Source organism: Silene latifolia, chromosome 8 (genome assembly GCF_048544455.1).
Source record: "Silene latifolia isolate original U9 population chromosome 8, ASM4854445v1, whole genome shotgun sequence".
NCBI classification, from domain to species: Eukaryota; Viridiplantae; Streptophyta; class Magnoliopsida; order Caryophyllales; family Caryophyllaceae; genus Silene; species Silene latifolia.
In genome coordinates this window covers 52574744-52597470 of record NC_133533.1, presented here as the reverse complement: position 1 = coordinate 52597470, position 22727 = coordinate 52574744, and the positions used below count along the sequence as shown (strand labels likewise).

Genomic DNA, 22727 nt, shown 5'->3' with positions numbered 1-22727 from the left:
TGGTTTGCGGGAGGTGCAGAAATGAGGTATCTACAAAAGTACTACTCATATCAACAAAGTGACTTTCTTTTCTGGATATTCATGCAAAAGAACTTCACAGATAAGCGTGCTTGGCTAGGAGTAGTCTTAGCATGGGTGACCTCCTGGAAGGTTCCGGGGATGCGCATGAGTGAGGACAAAATGCACTGAAAAAAAACCTATGTTGATCTGTGGGCCATGTACATAGTCTGGCGAGCTATCGTGAGTGACCGCTCCCGAGTCTAGGTTTGGGCCGGGGTGTTACAACAAGTGAAAATAAGACAAAAAAAACGGCTAAAGTAAAGAAGTCAAGATGACAACAAATAAATATGTAAAAATTAATAACACAGGAACTCAACAAAACAACAGTCAAACTTTTGAAGCACCCAAAACCTAAAACACATAAAACTAGCGTATTAAAGTTAAAAATCAAACATTGTAACCCCAGCATTAATAGACAAATTAAAATAATTCATAAATATATTTGACAAACGATTGTATGTGAATTAACACAAATAATACAACACTAACACAAACAAAAAACTAATCTCAAATAGCAAAAAGGAGATTGTCTCAAATTCCATTAATATAGCCGCAATGGTCCCATCAAAATCACGCTTCCAAATTTTGGCCTGAGCAACAAGAATGTGAAACATGGCACTGAGGCCGAATGAATATTCACTGTCACTAAATATGCAACAAATGAAAAGCGAATTACACTTTGACGATACAACGTTAAAGAAATAGAAAAGTTAATCCCGTGAATTTCACGGGTCACAAAACTAGTTTAGTTTAATAACTCATTGTTTTAAGAGTGTTGCTTTATAATTAAATTAAACAAGGATTTTTAGTTTCAATACAATTAGTTTGACAACTTGACTTTTTAAGTTCACAACTCATGACTTCTACATGAATATTTATGGGGAGGAGCTGTGTGGAGTGGGTCGATGATTGGTGAGCTGGATGCTTTGGACCAAATTACCAATCAACGATTTCTGGCGTGAGATGATGGTTTAGAGGCGGTGGTTTGGTAGTATGGTTTTGACGTTTTACGGATGTTGCAAAAACGAATAGGAAGAAGAAGGATGTGAATATATGAATCATATGATATAGCAGTTACGTGACTGAGAATCTTTCCATATGTATTGGACTTTTGTTTAATGGGCTGGTCTTATGCTAAGAGATTGTCTTATTAAACAATTTGTGATAAAGTTCACAATAATATGGCTAATTGTACAATCAGTAACTCTTCTATAAAACTCTTCTATAGTATACAACTAATCCAAAAGTAAAATGGTCCAATGTCAACAAAAAATTGTATTTATATTTTAATTTTATTTTGATAACTCGACATTTTACGATGAACATCGACACATTTAAATGTAAAAGTTAACAGCATACGGAGTAAAACATTAGGTTATCACGATAAATATCATTCCTAAGTTTATTAATTGATTTAGTCGGACATTTTATTATTGCACTAATTCTACGTAAGACATCAAGTTATCAAAATAAAAATTGGGTAATACACTCAGAAGATATCCTGGAACACTAAATTTATGTTGTATATGACTGATTTGTCCTTGAATTTCTAACACGTCACTATAATAGAGTTAGGGGTATTGTTGTCCATTACATATAATTTTAGTTTTCAGTAGCTTTTAAAAGTGTATTTATGTACTCCCTCCGTCCTGGTTAATTGTTGTCCTTTGGTTTTGGCACAAAGAGTAAGAAAAGAGAATGTAGCCAATTATTAGATGAAAAGTGGATCAAATCAAGTGTGAATGATCAAATTGCTTATCAAATGTATTCCTAAAATAAAAAGGATAACAATTGAGTGAGACACCCCACAATAAAATAGAACAACAAATGACCAAGACAAAGGGAGTAACACACTAAAATAACCGTTAATGTATTATACAACTAGTTGTATATACAACTTATTTAATGTAGTTGAGCTTTGTGATAAAGTTATCGAGCTTTACTAACAAAATTGTCGAGCTATGATACAAAGTTATTGAGCTTAACAGAATAATTATTAAGCTCAATAACTTTGTAAAATAGCTTAATAACTTGTAAAATAGTTCAACAACTTTGTGTAAGAGTTCAACAACTTTGAAGCGGTTGTACAATATTATTATACAACTGGTTATAGGATAGTATTTGTGCTAAAATAAGGGCGTTCTATAACGGGCAACATACATTTGCTAAATGGCGAATTTAATGAAAATAATCCAACCTTTAACTATTCTTCTCAAAATAACCCAACCTTTCATCTTAAACAATAATAACCCCACCTTCATACATGTATTCCAAAAATAACCAATAGAAAGTTGGAGTAAGAATCTCCGATAGAATCTCCGGTCAGAATCTATTTTTGAGCAACTGACATTTTTTTTTCATTTCTATTAATAAAACAAAAAATAAAATACGCTTCATTCTAAATATCCAATGACCAAACAAATTCCATAGTACATCCAAGCCTCTCTACTCCATTCTTAATTTCAGTTTAATTCTTTCTACAAGACGAACATCAAGCATTAGTTACAACAGCACAATAATTCTCCAGGTATTTTCTTACCCTAACTTTTGATTATGCAAAATTAATTTATCGCATAGATATGTGGTTGTTAGCTTCAATTCCTTCTGCAACACAGAAACAAAAAATTGTAATCAAGTTTAGGGTTTAGGATTTCAACTCATGTTAATGTTTATGTTGTTTTTTCACGGTTAATTAACATATAATTAGTCAACATATGCAGGCAATATGGAAATGATTAAATTAATTTTCTTTCATGGGGGTAGATTTGAGAGAAACCCTAACCTAGAGTACATAGGTGGACAATGCAAGGAATATTTGGATGACCCCGATGAATTATGTACATTTTGGCTATTTGATTTAGCAAAGAAATGTGGGAATTATGAAAAAATTGAAGGGGTATACTTTGCTGTACCTGGAATGAGTTTGGATTCCGGGTTGAAGATGGTATATGGGGATGACGATGTAAGGGAGATCAGTCATTATGTCACCATGAGCAAGTTTATTGAATCCAACAACATTTTGTAGAGCATGGCCCTTGTGTCTTCTTCAGCGAAGGAAGCATTCAAAGCTTTGAACCCAACAACATTTTGTAGAGCATTTTTTAAAACAGATAGCATCTGTGATATTGTTGTTAATAATATGGCAGAGACGTTTAATGGTTGGGTTATTCAAGCAAGATCGAAACATATATTGTACATGGTCGAGGATATTAGATGTCAAGTGATGGAAAGATTATCTACAAAAAGAGCTCAAATGCAGTCTTGGAACTTAGTTTGTCCTAGAGTGCAAGACAAGCTAGAGAAGGAAAAAGATGAAGCCCGCAACTGTTTTCCAAGAGTTTCTGATGTCATGGAGTTTCAAGTTGGTCATAATTTAGACAAACTGGTTGTTGACATGAAGAAGAAGACATGTACCTGTAGACAATGGGATTTAAGTGGAATTCCATGTTGTCATGTTGTGGCATGTGCTTTCTATCTTAGACATAAAGCGGAAGATTATGTTAGCGAGTACTTAAAAAAACCCTCTTACTCGAAGAGTTATTCATACTCAATAGCCCCTTGTGCTGGGGAGAGACACTGGCCCTCGGTTCATCTTCCGATGCAACCTTCCCCAGTTAGAGTAGCTCCTGGAAGGCCAAAGAAGAATAGACGAAAAGATCCATTTGAAGATCCTAAGAGGCCTGGTAAGTTGACAAAGCATGGACAAGAGATGCATTGTAGTGTGTGCAAATCGACTACACATACAAAGAGAAGATGCCCAAAGAAGGATAATATTACTATGCCTACACCCAAGAGGCCAAGGGGAAGGCCTCGAAAAAATCCATTATCTACTTGTGAAAACACAGAATCCTCTACACTTAATACAACATCAGCGCAACCATCAAGAAGAGGCAGAGGTAGAGGGAGGGGAGGTGCCAACATGAATGGTGGAAATGCAAGAAGAAGCAAAGTATGTCATTTATCATATATTAGGCATTTAACCTTGTAAAATGATAATTGTTCATTTCATAACAATTTGAATCACAAATTTGCAGGTGCCAGTGGGATATGGAGTATATATCAACAATGAAGGCACGACTTTCACAAATGTAAGCATTACATAACTCTACTCTATTGAATAAAAGGATATGTAAAATGCTCAAAAACTCAATAGATGTTTCACCGATGATGCAGACTGCTCGACAGCATGGTCCAGTAAACATAAGCAGCATAATTACGCCTTTGATGAGCAGCCAGACAACAACAAAGACATCAACTTCTCACCCAATATGATACTTTTAATGTGACTCGATCCGGTAATCAACATAGCTACTCGGAATGGGATTTGTCAGTCGTCTCAAGACCTCTTGTTTTGTTTCCTTTTCTTTGGATATTTTTATTTTGCGATCTTTTGAACATCGAAAATGAGAAATTTAATGATTTATTTTCATTATTAGCTGAGCTTTGTTTCAATTAGAGCTAATTTTTCACCAAATTCAACCCCTAAATTTCCCAAAGCACATGTCTAAAAACAACATAAATTAATATACATGACAGAAATATGTGAAAATCTATCGTCAGGAATTAAATCAGTATACCTGCAGTTGAATCACAATTGTTTTAAGCAAAAATGAACAATAAAAACGAATTCATACATCTCAAAATGGGTAAAATTAAGACAAGCAAATGAAAAATCTACCTTGAAAGCTTGACGATGGAGGATGAATTACTTTTCTCAAATTGATTGAGAATGGAGTACAGCTTGGTCAGAGGAAGATGGAGACATGGAGTATAGCTTTCCATTTTCCAAGTCTCATCTTGTACGGGATTTATTTTCCTTGTACTGTAATTGTTTTTTTTTTTTTTTAATATTTTCTTTATTTGTGGTGTATATGTATTGTTAGGTGGAGTGCATTTTACATTGATGTCGGAGATTCTCTCCGATGGCATTTATGTCATTTTTGAAATACATGTTTAAAGGTGGGGTTATTAATATTTAAGATGAAAGGTTGGGTTATTTTGAGAAGAATAGGTAAAGGTTGGATTATTTTCATTAAATTCGCCTTGCTAAATTAAGCCAAGTAATGCCAATGTCCCATTTGCCCATACACGATACTTTGTACTACAAACATTTCCAAGACCCAATTCTCGATGAAAGCCCAACGGCCCATGTCTCTTTGTCCACTACTCCATAGTAGTAATATAGTACTCCATGGGCCCTTTTCCGTAGTAGCGATTAGGGACGTAGGAGTAAATTGGAAACGCTAGCGTTAGGTAGACCTGGTAAAATGGATCAATGAGTCGGGTTTGGGTCGGGCCAATTTGGGTTAGGTTAGTTTGGACCTCTCATTGATTTCGGGTTAATTCGGGTCGGGTCGGGTCATTTCGGGTTTTGGGTCTGTTTCGGGTTAAGCGGGTCGGGTTGTTTTGGGTCGGTTCATTTTCGGGTCAATGAATAATAGAGAAATAACTGTTTCAAGTCTTTTCGGTTCAATTAGAGTTATAATTTGTTGGGTCATTTTCGGGTTTGATGGTTTCGGATCGGATCATTTTCGGGCCAGGTCAGTTACGGGCCAAGAAGCTCAGGTCATGTTCGAGTCGGATCGGGTCAATTCGGGTTTTTGGTCACATTTGGGTGATGTAGTTCGGGTCGCTTCGGGTCTCGGGTCACTCTTTTCGGGTCGAGTTGCTTTTGCCGGGTCTAAATTATTAGGGTATTACTTTTTCTGTTTCATTGAATAGTTTATTTACTTTATTTTGTGACGGCATAAAACAAATGTTAATTACTCATTGCCTAATTGGAGCGGAAGGAGTATATAAAATTATAAATTCTTTGTAGTTGTGCGGAATTACTATGAACCAGTCTCGTAATAATTTGTCACTCTGTAATACAAGTCCAACTTTGCATTATATCTTTTGTCAAATGATAATATGTATAAGGAGGAATTCAAATCCTCGGCGATTCAGTTGTATATTACTTCAAACTTCTTTTAGAAAGTGTATTAGGTGTGATGCACGATCATCATTAATTCCTTATCCGTATATAAGAGCATGTACAATAGAGAGGATCACCCCTCCTCTTAGCACTCTCTCTCCACTAAGAGGAGATCCTCTCTATTGTGGATTCTCTAGTATTCATCCTCTTAGTAAGAGGAAGATAGCTTCTTCCTCTAATTTTAGAGGAAAGCTCATCTTGGCCCTTGTGCCCACTTACTAGTTAACATTTTACATGTGGCTTTATTTTTTATTTTTTATATTTTATAAAAATTAAAATAATAAGAAAAGTAATGTAAGAGGATCCTCTCTATTGTAGGAGAAAAATTGAAGAATAGAAGAGGAAGAGGATATAGATAGTGGAAAATGTAGTGGAGGAAAGAGATGATGAGGTGTCAAAAAATTAGAGGGAGAGATAAGAAATAAGAGGATGAAACTCTCCTCTCTATAGTACATGCTCTAAGGCAGAGTTGTACAAATGATTTTATTTTAGAAATTGATCGGATAGTTTTACACTTTTACATAAGCACAATAATATCAAAATTAATACCCTCCCAATTCTCCAAATCCAATATTGAAGACAATTTTTCTAAGAAGCAAAGTACTCGTAGTTGATAAATGCATGTAAAAATTCCCTCATGGTTGAGCAGGCTAAATTTAACAAGTACTGCAGAGGAAGTCAGGGACATGAATAATTATTGTAGTTGGGTGAGCTTCCGCCATTTCCCATACATGCAAAACTGCTGACAATACGCAGCATCAAAGTTAATTTTCGAAATTATTACTCTATGCGTTTCAATAGATTCTTTACCTTTACTTTTTCACAATAGCCGAGACATATTTTACATCATCAGTAACTTTCATTTCAGAAATCATTACTATAGGACTACTCCGTATACAATTTGTCAAGTTATGTTAGAATTTTTTAGCACCAAAATCTATAAAATAATATTAAAAGGGTAACTTTAAAAGGCCACGTAGACAAAGTCACATAGACGAAGAAAAAGCCACGCGTGCATTATGAATGCCACATCTATAAATCTATATAATCTATACTATATAGTTAAAAGACAACTTAATACATTTAATTTTTTGCCATGTAGGATTATCACAATTAAATCCTATTAATTTATATTGTTAATATTAAGGCTACTTTAATAAATTTATTAAAATTCATTATAAAGTTTAGTAATATTTGTTTTGTCTGGAAACCATAAGATCATGATTTAAATTATAAAAATAAATTAAGAATTTAGTCTCATCATTTAAATCATTCAATTTGTTCATCTAACCCCTCCTTAACCATAAATATAGTAGCTAAAAGGTCGAATTTTTTTTCGAAGTAGGGTTATTTTGGAAACTATTTCTCGTTCTAGGGCTGGTTTCAAACTATTTCTTCCCAATGGGTCCACGTCATCACTTTTGTTTTTTTTCTATAGATTTTAGATAAATCGCTACTTGAAATAGCGATTTAGACTAAATGGTAGAATCGCTACTCCACATAGCGATTTTATCATCTAATATAAAGAAATGTATCAAAAAATGTTGATGAATGTAAATCGCTATGTAAAGTAGCGTTTTACACCAAAGTCCCATTACCATACATTTCACACACAACGCAGCACGACCCCAGTACTACCCATGAACACCACAACGCAGCACGACCCCACACTACCCTCGACTAGCCAAACTTGCTACTGCACCAGGAGCACAACCAACCCGAGTCTACGAACCACCTTGCCTTTAACCGTTCACGACTACCTCTTGGCTCCAAACAGGAACTACTGACGGCTTCACCGCAATGGCAACGATATGGTGTGAATTAACTGCAATTGTGTGGCCCGCCAATATCCTAATCCGTTGCATCAGTTTCATACGCTTAATCGAACCATACAAGACGGACGGTCTCGACGAAACTTAGTTGAAACCGCGAGAAAACAAGGGCGTGATTCAGCCACATCGAGTCAGAGTCAAAACAACCCACGAATAGAACTAGATAAAGTACATCTTAGAACCATACTAAGTCACAATTTAAGACTCGGAAGTAGACATGCTCTATCGGAAGCATAAAACGACGGCGAAACTTTGCCGTAGCGGTGCCGAAACAGAGCGTCACCGCCGCTGCTCTCGGACGGATGTGAACGAACCCGAAAACATTCTATAACGCCATAAGAACCATCCAATAAGAAAGGGCTACTAGAAACCAACGACCCACCATTAAAACTCGCTCAAATCGTCATCGAAAACAACACAAGAGAGCCTTAACCCACACTTTAACCTCACGACTTAATTAAAGTCCATTTTACGCTTACGTTCCTACTATTTTCGTGAATGCTCTCTAATTGCATTATATTTTTAATTATATATGTTGTAAATATCATGTATATATTCTTCTCTGCCAAAGGAACGAAACGTTTGGGATTACAACTCTTCCACCCTGATCATCACTGATGTAGCATTAGCTTTACATGAACAATGGTATTTTAGAGAGGTTGTGTAGGACCGTATGGCTCTTACTACTAGCGTTGAGTTGAGGTTGCTGGGTTAGGTGTGGTTTTTGTCAAATCGCTAGTTGAACTAGCGATTTATCATAATTCCTCTTATCAATTATCATTACTACATTTCTTTTAATAAGGCATGATAAAATCGCCACTTGGGATAGCGATTTGACTATTTCAGAGTAAATCGCTACTTCAAATAGCGATTTATCTGAAATTTCTAGGAACAAAAGTGATGACGTGGACCCATTGGGAAGAAATAGTTTGAAACCGACCCTAAAACGAGAAATAGTTTGCAAAATAACCCCACTTTGAAAAAAAATTCTAAAAGGTCTTATATAGTAAATAAAAAATATAATAATTTGGATTATAAAGTTACTAATATCTACAAGTTTATAAATATAATTAAAAGGAAAACCAAAATATCTATCATCATCAATATGTCATATTTTAACTATATAGTTAAGAGGCAACTTAATACATTTAATTTTTTGCCATGTAGGATTATCATAATTAAATTCTATTAATTTATATTGTTAATATTAATGCTACTTTAATAAATTTATTAAAACTCATTATAAGGTTTAGTAATATTTATTTGTCTGTGGAAACCATAAGATCATGATTTAAATAATAAAAATAAATTAAGAATTTACTCTCATCATTTAAATCATTCAATTTGTTCATCTAACTCCTCCTTAACCATAAAGATAGTAGCTAAAAGTTTTTATATATGGTAAATAAAAAATCTAATAATTTGGATTATAAAGTTACTAATATCTACAAATTTATAAATATAATTAAAAGGAAAATCAAAATATCTATCATCATCAATATGTCATATTTTAATTATATATACAAGATAACTTTTTTAATGACTTTCATGCAAAGTGGAGTTTGTAAGAAAAAAAAATTAATAATAATAATAATAATAATAATAATAATAATAATAATAATAAAGCAAACCTTTTACATACCATTTCTCATTTTCCCATATTTAAGTTTATATTAAACTTCATAATAATGAAATATGGATGCTCAAAAGTCATGAACTTGATCTTTATTTATACCTATATTAAATTTGATAATAATGAAAAAATAATATTTAATAGCCATAAAACGCATCCTCAATTGTTTATATATTTTTTATGAAAGGCAAAATTTGTAAGCAAAAAATTTCTTATCTCTATCGTTAGTAGAATGGTTTGTGTCACCGATATTATTTACTAATTTTTTTTATTTTTTTATTGGGAGTTTCATTGGGTTATAAAGTGTTCATCACATTTTCAATTTTGCGTATGTGTTTGTTTTGTTCTCATTTAGGTGATCTCAAGATTATTTATTGTATTAAGCTCTTCCAAGGTAAATATACTTACATCTCTACGATTTGATTATTATTCCCTTTTTTTCTCATTACTTACGGTGAAACTAAGTTAATAACGATAATATTGCATAAAACAAATTCCACTATTATTGTGTTACTTTTTTTTTAATAGGTATGATTTATTGAAGAAAGAAGATTATAAGGAGAAGAGAAATACTAAGATTGCTTAAACAACTATATTTTACATACTAACTAAAGATTGGTGACATCAACGTGGAATCGTGGATGATTAATAATTTTCTGAGCATTTATTATATATATTTTGAAATATCACAAAAACTCCGGAGAAACGGTCTCTCAATAACGTTATTGAGACACCTCTCACATGATGGGGTGAGGGACCCACTGAATTTTTTTTCCCCTATTATGTCTCCCACTAAATTAGTGCGTGGGAGACTGTCTTTCATGAGACCTACTGTTGAAATATATGGCTAAAAGGTGGAAATTTGAGGGGATGACATAGCATTTTTTGTATAATATTGTTTAATAGGTGAATTATTCGGCAATAATGATCCAATTGTTGTTCAAGTTGTTGTTGCTTTAAAATTTTTAGTTCCGCAATTTGTTATTATATTAGCTTCAATTTTATAGGGGTATGAAATGTTAGTTTTGTCATAACATTTCTAATTGTGTGTTTTATGTTATTTTCAGAATTGTTGAATTTGTGAGGGTGCTCTATCTTTGGAGATCTTTGTTTGATAATATAGTTTTGTTTAATTTGATTATATGAATACTTATATTATTAATTCATTTTAGCTTGCATTGAGTTACTTTAGTTTTGATAGGGGTATCTTAGTATATCTAATGTATGAAATTTTAATTTCTGATAAAATGTTGTATAAAAGACTAATTGAATTTATATAACCCTTAAAACATGAAACCCGTAAATTGAATTGATCGTAGTATGTTATTGTATTAAATCACTAAAGTATTACACTAGAAACAGAACAATCCGTGAATTTCACGGGTCACAAAACTAGTTTTAGATAAAAAAGACAAAAATTAATTGTTTCATGGTATCATGGGAGGCGCTCATGTCCTCATCATGTGACAACATATGGGTTCCCAATGTCTGTAAAACCGTATCACATTCTCATATATACATGACAACTTAATTAGATGCATGCAATTAAGCCTCAATGAGTTTAAATTTGTATTTAACATTAGTTTCAAAATTAATACTCCGTACAATATTCAAGACAAGACGTACCTTTAACTAAAATACTCTCACAAAAAAACTGATAATAAACAAATAAATGAGACGAATGAAGTATACTACTCCGTATTAACTAGAAGTATGACATTTTGGACGATAATTTGTGTTAGGCTGCTAGCTGCGTAGTTCCATGTTCCACCACTAGTTACTCCGTATCATTTTGTTTGTGTTTATTGTCAGAGGAAACCTAATTAAAATACTATTCGTTGACGGATATATTAGTTTTTAGTATCTTTCAAATATAATAGAGTATATCGTGTAATAATGTAGTTTGAAACTTCTTCAAATGAAAATAATTAAATGAGTACTATTATTTTCATAATTTTTGCAGTATTTTTGTTTAACTCACACTCAAATTGATACATGATAGATAAACCATCTCAATCAAAATTCTAAGGTGATGATTAAGACCCAACTATTATAATTATTCCTATACATTTCAAAAACCAACAAAATAAAAAGAATATGAAATAAATCGTTATATGTATATAACAAATTAAATTCATTTTATTATATATAAGTCATTTTATGATAAATTAACGACTTGATTATATACATGATACATCAAACTCGACTAATAATTACAAAAAAGAAAAAGGTAATAATTGCTACATTATACCGTTGTCTATTAGGCTTTGTTTTTTCTGTCTTAATTTCAGCTAATTTCAGTTCAGTTTAGCTTTATTCAGCTCAATTCAGTCCAGTTCAGCTTCAATCAGTTCAAATTGAGACAAAAAAACACGATAATTGAACAATTATTTATAGGCTCGAGTTGAACTCGAGTTCGGGTTGAAGCTCGCGGGCGTAATAATGAGCTCAATTTTTTCAAGCTGGGGTGAGTTCGAGATCGGCTCAAACTCGAATTTTTCTTTATGAGCACAAATCGAGTAAGACCAAGCTCATGCTCGTCTCAACTCGTTATCACCCCTACAAGCTACACCAAACTCGACTAATTAAAACTCGACTAATTAAAAAAGAAAGGTACTCCGTATTAATTGTTAGACTATACCGTTGTCTATTAATGAAATTGAACCTTTTTTTTTTATTAGGTAAGAAAACTAGGTTGATTCTCTAGGGTAGAACCAACATATCTCATTCTTTCGAATGCGGGAGGTAAGTTGAAGCCACCGGCTATCAAACCACCTCGAAAAAGTTGGACATGAATGTCCAATAGAATCCATGAAGTCAGCAACCTTGTTGGCTTCACGAAATCAATGTTTAATTATCACTTCATCGAAAAAATGGTCTAATTTCACATCCTTGATAGTATTAGAAATTTTCCAAGGAATTTGTCAAGTACCTCAAATTGAGTTAATAACAGATAAATTATCACCCTCTACAATTAACTTTGAGATTCCTAAGTATTTAGCTGCTAAAATACTTTTTTTTAAAGCGAGAGCTTCCGCAACAAAGATACTATTGAATCTGCACTTTTTTGCTCCAACAAAACGACTTTAATGAAATTGAACCTTTGAGGGCATACACTCCTGCACAAAATGCGTGAAGTGGGGCACACAAAGAATAGTAGGGAGTAGACTAAAAAACGAAAGAAATGTAAGCAAGGTGCGTGCAAGTGAAGTAGGAACGAGAAATATACTTTGCTTTTATTCTCTAAAATACAAACTTCGTCTTTATATATAATAACGTGTTAAGACTTAGGAGTAGCACGACATTTTCAAGTACTTTTGCACACTAACGTCATATTATTATGATATTCTCCGCAAGTTTTATCATATTTGATATAAAGGGTTTTTCTATATAAAATAAGAAATCTTGCAAAAGGTTTCGGTTTCTCCTTGGAGAGAGATCGGTGTATGACAAAAGGAAAACAGAAATATAAGAAACAGAAGTAAACGATCACTTTATTAGCATAGTCGATTTTCGGATGTTTGCCAAAAGAGAGTCGGAATTTAGAGTTAGGGGGGAAGAATTGTAACGGGGGTAAATAAGTAATACGGAGTAATAGAGTAAAGAAAACTCGAGAAAAAAACAAAAATTATAGTCGAAATTTTAAAATATTCAAATTTCTGTTAGCAAAAGCGTTCTTACTAGCACCTACATACAAAATCCACCACTAGCGAATTTATAGGGCTAGTAAAGACGCCCAAAAACGTTGTTTTTTTTTAGTGTAAATATCGAGTTTGCTCCATTCTCATGGGTAGGGATCGAACATCTGACCTCATAGTTAAGAGATGATAAGCTGGACAACCACCACACCAAATTCATTTGGTTGAAAACTTTACAATGTTAGTATGTTAATTTATGGTATTGCATAATTCGTCTCTCCTAAAATTGTATACCCCTAACCTAAGAGCATCCGGTTTTAAATTTTGGAACATTTTGATATTGTCACCGACTCACCGTATAATTACTTGCTCAATTATAAGTGAATAGTTCGCGATATTAGAAGGTTGGAGATAGGTAAAACATAATTTTCCTTCACATTTCTTTTATCAACCACAATTTATAAATAAGATTGTTTCACGATGTAAGGTCGCGTATACATAAATAGGATTATACATCCAGTTGTACCATAAGCATGGTACAACCAAGTATAAGAATTCGAGCTTACGTGTATTTTTTCTAAGCTAATTTAAATTTCATGTTTTTAATGTGTAAATGAATGAACTCAATAATTTCTAATAAAGGTCATATTCTTTAATATAAAGCTCGGATACTTTGACACAAAACTCAGATTCTACACCGTACAACATATACATCTGGTTGTATAGTCCATGAATTGTCGCGTATAACTCTCCGATGCATGTGCAATTAGCTATTGTAGTGCAAGAACTAACATCAATGATATAGTAGATTAACATTATACGAAGCATGAAACGAGGCGCATCCTTGGTGATAGGCGTCCATTTGATTTGCTTAGGGGTTGTTTGGTTACCCATTATAAAACACATGAATTACAATTCATGGGATTTGTAAAATGGGAGAGTTGTTTGTTTGCCCAAAATCACATGAATTGAAGTTCCATAGGAACTCCAATTCCTCCATGATGTGGGAAGTTGCTTACCTAGGCCCCTCTAGGTAAGTGTGAATTCCTGTGGAATTAACTTCCCACATTCCAACCAAACAACTTTTTTCCATTTCATGTGATTTACAAAATCATGGGAACTCTTATTTCCTTGGAACTTCAATTCCCTTAGCGAACCAAACGACCCCTTAGAGAATTATACTACCACCTTTTTACTCTTTTACTTTATGCTGCCAGCTACTTCCGAGTTTTTTTTTTTTTTTTTTTTTTTGGAATTAAGCTACTTGATAGTGTCAAATTGTGACGAGTCAATAGGCTAATGTTATCATAATAAATATGTTTGATACCGGGTTTTAGTTGGACTTGTTGTAATATACCGGTTTGCACTTTTGGTTGTAATTTTAGAGTCTTAACTTATAACTTACCAAGGTGAAGGAGGAGAGGCAAAGGTAAGCCAAGGGAATAAGTGCAAAGTCAAGAGAAGCAAGTAAAAGGAAGAATTGAAGCCTTGGCATGCACAAACAAGAGCCAAAATGAAGAATTGAAAACTCGATTTCACAAGGGTCAACTTCAAACGAGTATATCTCGAGTTCTAGAGCTTGTATCGACGCAAGGCCAATTGGAAGTGAAAGCTTGTGATCTTATCTTTCCAACGGTAGGTCACACGCCTCATTTGTCCAAGAAACGAGGGAGATAATGCCTTCGAAAAATGCTGCTGTCAGTCTGAAACGCAGCTTGCGTCATATGACGCAGCTTGCGCTCTGCTCTGAAATCGCAAATCTAGTTCCGTGTTTTGGGCTTTCTTGAGGAACTTAACCTAGATTCTCGTGCCTCCCTATATATATCTAGAATTTTGAGATCTAAAGACACTAGTCACACTACTACTCTCATCAAATCTTGGGAGGCAATAATCTCAAAAACTTGGATGTTAAGAAAACTTGGTATTTTAGGAGAAAAGTTGTAATCTTTGATATTAGATGTTAATCTTTCTTCATTTTGTGGGTTTTAACAAGACTATGGAAGGATAAATCCTTCTTTGCTTGGTGTAATTCATCCAAAGTTTTCAACTTTGGTATTGTAAGACTCTTTTAATCTCTCTTAATTTATCTATTGTTCTTTCCTTGTGCTTATTTTCTTATGTTGAATGAGTTTATGTTTGGGTTGGTCATCCATGCTTATTATTTGTTCAACTATTGCAAATTCGAGAGAAATGGTTTAATCTATCTAGAATTAATTGGAACAAGCTTGTTGTATGTTGATTTGGTTTAAAGGATTCATGCAATAAGTAGAAAATTTCATGTATTTTCTCATTTGTATGGTTTAATCTTGTGAGACTTTATCCTAGCTTCTTATCTTGGTATAATTCTTAATGCTCATGTTTAATTCTCACTCATGGTTTAATGAATTGTTGGTTATAAACTTGAAGGATATACATGGATGGTTTAATTTGTGTATGTTAACATCTTGATTTGATAGTATTTGGTGGATAATAAGAAGAGAGTTATAAAAGAGTCAAGCTTTATCTTTGTTGGTTACTAAGGAGGGATCACACCAAGTTCTCCTTAATATTGAGTTTTCCGGGGAAGTGGTGATTGACCCCCATAACTTTGTGCAATTGTGAAATTAACCCCCATAACTTTCAATTGGAGTGATTAGGCCCCGTAACTTACATAATAAGTGAAATTAAACCCCTTTGTCAAAATCTCACGAGAAATTCAATTTATCATATCACAAAAGTAAAAATGGTTATGTTTTTACGAAAAATACAAAATAAAAGTTTAAAAAATTAATTAAAAAAATAGCATATATATTAGATAAAAACAATTTTTTAAATACGTATGTAATTCGGTATGATTTTTGAAAAAAAAAACAAACTATTTGAATATATTTTTTAAAATGTTGAAAAATATAAAAATTTGAATATATTTTTTTTACCCTTTTATTATATTTTTTATATATTTTGTCATGAAATCTTTTATTCCGACTTCTAATTTTAAGATAACTATCTAACAAAATATTTTGCAATTGAATTTTTTTTACAAAAATTGTACAGTAAAAAATTTGAAATTATATAAAAATAATAATCTGTTTGTTTTCGTATAATATTTTAATTTTTTTATCTAATATATTTTAATTTTTTATCTAATATATTTTAATTTTTTTATTAATTTAAACTTTTATTTTGTATTTTTCATAAAAACATAACCATTTTTACTTTTGTGATATGATAAATTGAATTTCTCGCGAGATTTTGACAAAAGGGTTTAATTTCACTTATTATGTAAGTTACGGGGCCTAATCACTCCAATTGAAAGTTATGGGGGTTAATTTCACAATTGCACAAAGTTATAGGGGTAAATCACCACTTTCCCGTTGAACGTTTCTTGCTCACCAAGTGTTTGTTATATTGCTTGTTAGAAAAGATTGTCATTTTACCTTACATTCATGTTACCAATCAACTCAAACCCTCTCTTTTTGATCTATGTTCATCTACTTGTTGGTCATTGTTAATAACCATTGTGTGTTTATAAACTTGTCATTAGAGCCTAAATTAGTAGTAGAGTCTTGTTTAGTATTCAATAGTTTACAATTCAAGTTTTTAGTTTAATAGTCTTTCTCTTGGGATCGACCCTTACTTGCACTATATTGCTTTATCCATTAGAGTAATCTAGAGTATAGTTTGGCTTATAAATTGTTAATTTGATAGTCTAATTCTGGTATTTAGCGACCTAGTCTTTTCACTAATCACTACTTCCGAGTTTGGTGATAAGTAAATGAGCCATATAGCATACTAGCCTATATTTACAACAAGTAAGATAGATGTTGATGTTTGGATCATAATCATTTACGGCGTATGATATTCATCTTATACCGTAGTAACGTAGATGATAATGCCAAATTAAAGAATGAATGATTAGCTGAGGCCGAGCCTCCTCTCGAAACTAAGGTCCATCATTTGGACCTCAAGCTACCTATTCGGCAAACATTTATATTAGCGGGCTGAGTTGGACCGCCCTCACTATAAACACCAACTTTCCTATAGGACTATCCTATAGCATAGGACTGACCCAAAAGGAGAAAAGTCCAAAGTTAACATATAATTACATTCATATTTCAGTTTTATTTTGATTACCCGATATCTAATAATGAATACCGACATATTTAAATATGCAAGTTATCAAGATAAATTATTATGTTACCAAAATAAACAATTTTTACACATTTATTAACTTATTTAGTTGGCTTTGTGTCATTAGACTAGTCTTTTACAAAAAATAGTCTTATAGAACAATTTGTGCACTATAAATTATCCAATTTTAAAACTCGTATATAAAAATTGTTTATTGGAATCCTTTCCATGGTATAGTAGTTATTACGGAATTTTATACTCCATAGTAACAATACCCGTGCATATTAATGACAACTACCAAATAAGAACCGGAATTTAATGACAAAAAAGAATCATACCTGAAATTGACTTAAACTAGGAACAACACAACGTAAGGGGCATCGTCTGATTTAATAAACTACCTAATTCTTTGAGCATTATTTTTTATGCAAAAAATCTGGTATCAAATCATCTCTATATACCTAGCCGCTAATGTAACTAATTAAATGAAAATTGTCATATATTATGAGTAATTTGGTTGGTTTTATATACTTAATAAATAAATAAATACATTCAGTTCATTTCAGCTCATCTTATCTTTTCATAAATTAATTCTTATTTCGATTCAATTTAGTTCCATTCAGACTAATTCAATTCATTTCAGCTTCATTAAGTTAAATTCAACTCTTTCCAGTCGAAAAAAATAAGGCTAAAAAGATGAGCTAGAGTGTACTGAATGAAGTTAAACTGAACTGAATAGAGCTGAACTGAACTGAAATGAGTTGAAATTAAGTCAAAAGAACAGTGCGACATGAAGAGATGAGATTGCTGAACTGAATGAAGTTGAATTGAACAACTAAGCTGAAATTAAATACGGAGTACAAAAGAACATGACCGAAGTTTTATTTTAGCTTAATGGAATTAAAAGTAAAGACTTTAGTTAAAATAGAGAAGTTTTATATGTAAATGTTTCCCTTGAGTCCTATGAATTAATTAAATGATACTTCATATCATATATATAAGGTTTTGGCTGGTCTCATTAGTGTGATTTACTAGACTCATCAGTAACTGAAGTGATATAAAAATATTTAATTAAAATGATATAAAAACATACCTATACCATATAAATACTCTTGAATAACACCTAAACAAAGATCACTAAGTGAAAAGATCATAATTTATTTCCATTATCTTATTGAGGTCAACACATATTAGAACTTTGACCGTATTAAAAAACGATTCCAAAAATATACTAATTCTGTTCCGGTTATTTGTTGTCCTATTTTATTTTTGGGTGTCTCGATCAATTGTTGTCATTTCTCTTTTAAGAATGAACTTGATGAGCAATTTGATCATTCACACACAATATAATCCACTTGCCATTTTAGTAATTGGTCCCTTCCTCTTTCCTTGATCTTTGTGCCAAAACTAATGGACAACAATTGACCAGGACGGAGGGAGTATATTTTTACAACAAAAATATAAAAATATGTTATTAAAATGTTAGTTTCAAACCTCTACCAAATTAAACAGAGAACAGAATAAAAATGAAATGAAAAGTGTATACGAAATCGACTGTTAACTATTACTCCGTATGTTACTAAAAACATCTATAAACATTTAAAAATCACATTATTTTTATACATATATGATTGCCTCATGTAGACATTCACTGGTGGAGCTAGATGGGGTAACAGTAACGATTACCCTCATTGTCGGATAGAAATTTCATAAATTGAAGTTAAAATATTCCAACTTTTTCCGAATTTCCATGTTAAAAAAATGTCTCCTCTCTAAGAGTTAAAATCCTGGTTTCGTCAATAGCTACATATATTTTTTCTTAAACATTTTATAGTATTTTTTTATATATATTTTATATTTTTTTTTATATAAAAAGGTCCAAATTTTAACTCAAAAACCGGTAGAAATATCATACTACTACAAATCGGACCCACCCGGCACCCCTCAAGAGAATATAATAATTATAAAAGGTATGCAAGTACTAAACCTCAATCAGTCTCCTTCCACTGCTAAAACTCCCAAAGATGACCTCTTTCTCCTAAAATTCAACAATTCACAAACTTGTATACAACACACCACACCTCTTTTTTCGGAAGATGGTAGAGTTACACCAGGTGTATGAGGCCCTCATACACCACCAATAATGACGCGCCACTTGTCCAATTCAAAGAATCTTTTTTAATCTAATTAATCCCTTGATTCCTTCATTAATTGCCCCCCCTAATTAATGTTCTCGGTTTTGCCACATATTTTATTAATTAAAAAAAACTTCTCTCCTAATTTATATTTAAGTCTTATTTATTACTAATACCTTTTATTATTTTTAGTATTTATGTATACAGTATATACCTTTAATATTTCGTATATTTATGTATACCTCTAATATACGTACACGATCTGTATATACGCTACGGTTAATTGATACGTATTGTATCAATTTCTTTATACGGTATGATTATTCCTTATATGTATGTTTATGTATTTACGTTAATTTTTTTTTTTAATTTTTTTTTTCAATTAATATTTTTTCATATAATACCTTTTCTTTTGTGTTATATTATTTTAAATTATACCTAAATTTCGTTGTAATTTATTTTTTTGCGTAATGTTTTGTTTTATACACACTGTTTTTAATATTTAATTTCTTGAAATTAATTTTTTTTTAAAAAAATTTAAAATTAAATTTATTTTATGATTAATTTTCATTGTACTTTTTTTTTTGCTTATGTGGGTATGAGTAAGTTATGTCTTTTTTTATACACATTATTTTAAAATTTTAATTAAATTGATAAATATTTTATTTGCTAATATCCATGACCGGAAGTTAAAAAGACCTTATATATATATAGGACTGGACATATGACAGTATAAGTTAGTGGGTGCAGTGGTTTCCTTACTTAGTTCATGCTTTCCAAGTGTCTCGTGTTCGAATCCTCTTGTGGGTTTTTCTTTTTGTTTTTGGCATAATTTTGCACAAGTTAACCGTATGCTATTCTAATACTTGAAGACATATACTCAATACTGTGAAAATGAATTAAGGAAAATAGTCATTGATTTTGATTGATCATACATTATTTGTTTAAAGAAGTCAAATGATATACAAAAAAAAAAATCATACTTCCTATTTACAACCTATGACTATAATTTGTATATTGAGAATATTGAGAATTTGAATATTGTGACCTAAATTGCGATTGGGAGAACGTCGGAGTATTTTGTGACGGTGTAAAACGTGGAGTATTTTGTGTACCACTAAAGCCACTCATAAAGGATGAAGCATCATCGTTTGGAACATGTCGGGTTGGGTTCGTATTTGGGGGGAGCGTAGTGGTTGTCGGATCCTCATCATTTGTCTTTCTCCTTCTCTTTGTCTGTTTGACAATACGTCTTCTGCCATTCCCTCGCTTGTCGGGGGGGTCTCTAATGTCACCTTCTTGTTGAGGTGTGTTTATGATAGTCTCCCTAGGTCGTAGTCTCCTACGACCCCACATTTTTGAGGAAACTCCACCTGCCGCAAATGAATCTATAGATCGTATCCCAAAGATGAGCCTCTAACTCTTTGATTAGTTCATCGGTTCTCGCTATTATAAATGGCGAAGACCCTTCACTTTGCATAGCCAACCTCTTAATGTAATCATTTTTTACCGTTATCTCAAGAGACCTTTTAACACGTTCTGACTCATCCGGGTTGTAGTACCCAACCCGAATATTTTCGTATCCTCTAACCAAATCCTTGCGCCAGCGTTCGATTATGTATTTGTCTGGGATAGCTTTTACGTCCAACACATCAAGACACTTCATGATATGGCGACATAAGATCCCTCTAAATTCAAACATCTTACAACCACATTTATACTCACCAGTGATTGTGTCAATACTCACTTCAAAACTTCTTCGATCTTTCTTCCAAAATGCTTCTGTCACTTTTGATGTGGCCCTAAACCTCTTGATGAAACCCAAACTATTTGGAAGAGTTTCGACATTGGTGCTTATACAACCATATACCTCTGTTTTCACCTCTCCGAATTCTTTGTTTGTGTAGACCTTACTAAAGATATCCTCGAATAATATCATGGGATCCCATTTAAGTGGGCTCTTAATGTCTTTGGCGTTATTGACTTTCTCGTCCTCCACCTTTTTCTCTATGGCATCCTCGATCGCTCCATGAATTGCATCAGGCCGGTTTCTATGCTCATGTACGTTTTAATAAACCTGTTTGTTTGTTCACTCCTCTGAGTAGAAGACATACCCGCACAGAAAGTGTCTTTCCAAAAAACAGGCATCCACCGCTGTCTCATATCCCATGCACCCCTCAACCATTTGTTGCGTCGCAAGTTGTATTTTTCCATGAAATCGTCCCACATATCTTGCAGTTCCTCCTCGGTGATACTCTCGTGTACAAGCGTACGCAAATCTCTGTCAATCTGAGAAAATTGTGGGTGGTCTTTTAGATTCTTATCCGCGTTTTGAAGAATATGCCAAAGGCATAATCTATGTTTAGTCTCCGGGAACACTTTCTTGATTGCCCCTTCCATTGCTTTACATTGATCAGTTAGTAAGACGGTTGGAGCTCTACCCATACATTCTATCCACTTCTCAAACACCCACTCGAATGACTCTGTGTCTTCGTATGAAATTAAAGCCGCTGCATATAATATTGTACTTCCATGATGATTAACTCCAACGAATGGACAGAAAGGCATCTGGTACCTGTTGCTTAGGAATGTACTATCGAACGACGATGGGTCACCAAAAGCCTTGTACATGGCACGACATCGTGCATCGACGAGAAAATGTTCAATGACTTATTATCCGCGTCCCTTTCAACGGCGTAGTAAAAATCGGATTCTCGCTCTTTTAAGCCCTCAAAATAATTTAAGACCTCTTTAGCGTCACCACGGAACCTACTTTTGCGACGTTCATTTTGTTGATGAAGTTTCTCGCGTCCTGCCCATTGAAATGTAGATTATGAATCCCTCCAACCTCCCTAACTAATGTGTTGAAGTTCCAGGTAATTGGTATGCCGGCTGGCTCTGCGTTCAACACCAACCTGGCCTTGAAATATTCGCTTATGTGCCTATAATTGACTACATGCCGGCTAACCTCAGGATTCAAATCGTGATTATGTACCAAATCACAAGTACAGATTACAAATTTCCCACTGTCGTGATTTAATTTCCCAAATACATACATTTTACATGGTGTTACACACGAGCTTTTCTTCGTCGTATTGCCCTCTGAACACATAAACCTAATCTTGTTCATCATGTGGAATCGTGGTTCTTTATCCCCAACTCCGTTTCGACGTACCCCCTGCTCCTTGAAGGGAGCCAAAAGTTGGCTACTACGAACATGAAGTTCAAACCCCGTCTTATAAGCGTAAGTATAATGAAAGACAAACTGTTCACCCGATTCAAATTCCGCACCAATCGTAGGCTCAATAGCTGGTTGATTGTCTTCATTGCCTTCGAACATGTGCC

The 22727-nt window shown here is 33.1% G+C and overlaps 1 protein-coding gene and 1 long non-coding RNA gene across 2 annotated transcripts; both read right to left on the bottom strand.

The window, feature by feature from the left end:
• Window positions 1-2237: 2237 nt before the first annotated feature.
• On the bottom strand, window positions 2238-3061 carry LOC141594354 (uncharacterized). Its single transcript, XR_012522146.1, has 2 exons — window positions 2973-3061; window positions 2238-2664 (listed from the first exon to the last, which is right to left on the bottom strand). It is a non-coding gene; the product is annotated as an uncharacterized LOC141594354 (long non-coding RNA).
• A 17663-nt stretch (window positions 3062-20724) lies between these two features.
• Window positions 20725-22013, bottom strand: LOC141595170 (protein FAR1-RELATED SEQUENCE 5-like). Its single transcript, XM_074415140.1, has 2 exons — window positions 21535-22013; window positions 20725-21433 (listed from the first exon to the last, which is right to left on the bottom strand). The coding sequence occupies exons 1-2, from the start codon at window positions 22011-22013 to the stop codon at window positions 20725-20727; spliced, it is 1188 nt and encodes a 395-aa protein (XP_074271241.1).
• Between the last annotated feature and the right edge of the window lie 714 nt (window positions 22014-22727).

Bases quoted from the DNA above. Each gene is read 5' to 3' on its own strand.
- LOC141595170 (XM_074415140.1), bottom strand. From the start codon at position 22,013: ATGTACAAGGCTTTTGGTGACCCATCGTCGTTCGATAGTACATTCCTA. The intron at 21,434-21,534 runs GTGGATGCCTGT...ACATGAGCATAG, and splicing joins GCATGGGATATGAGACAGCG to AAACCGGCCTGATGCAATTC.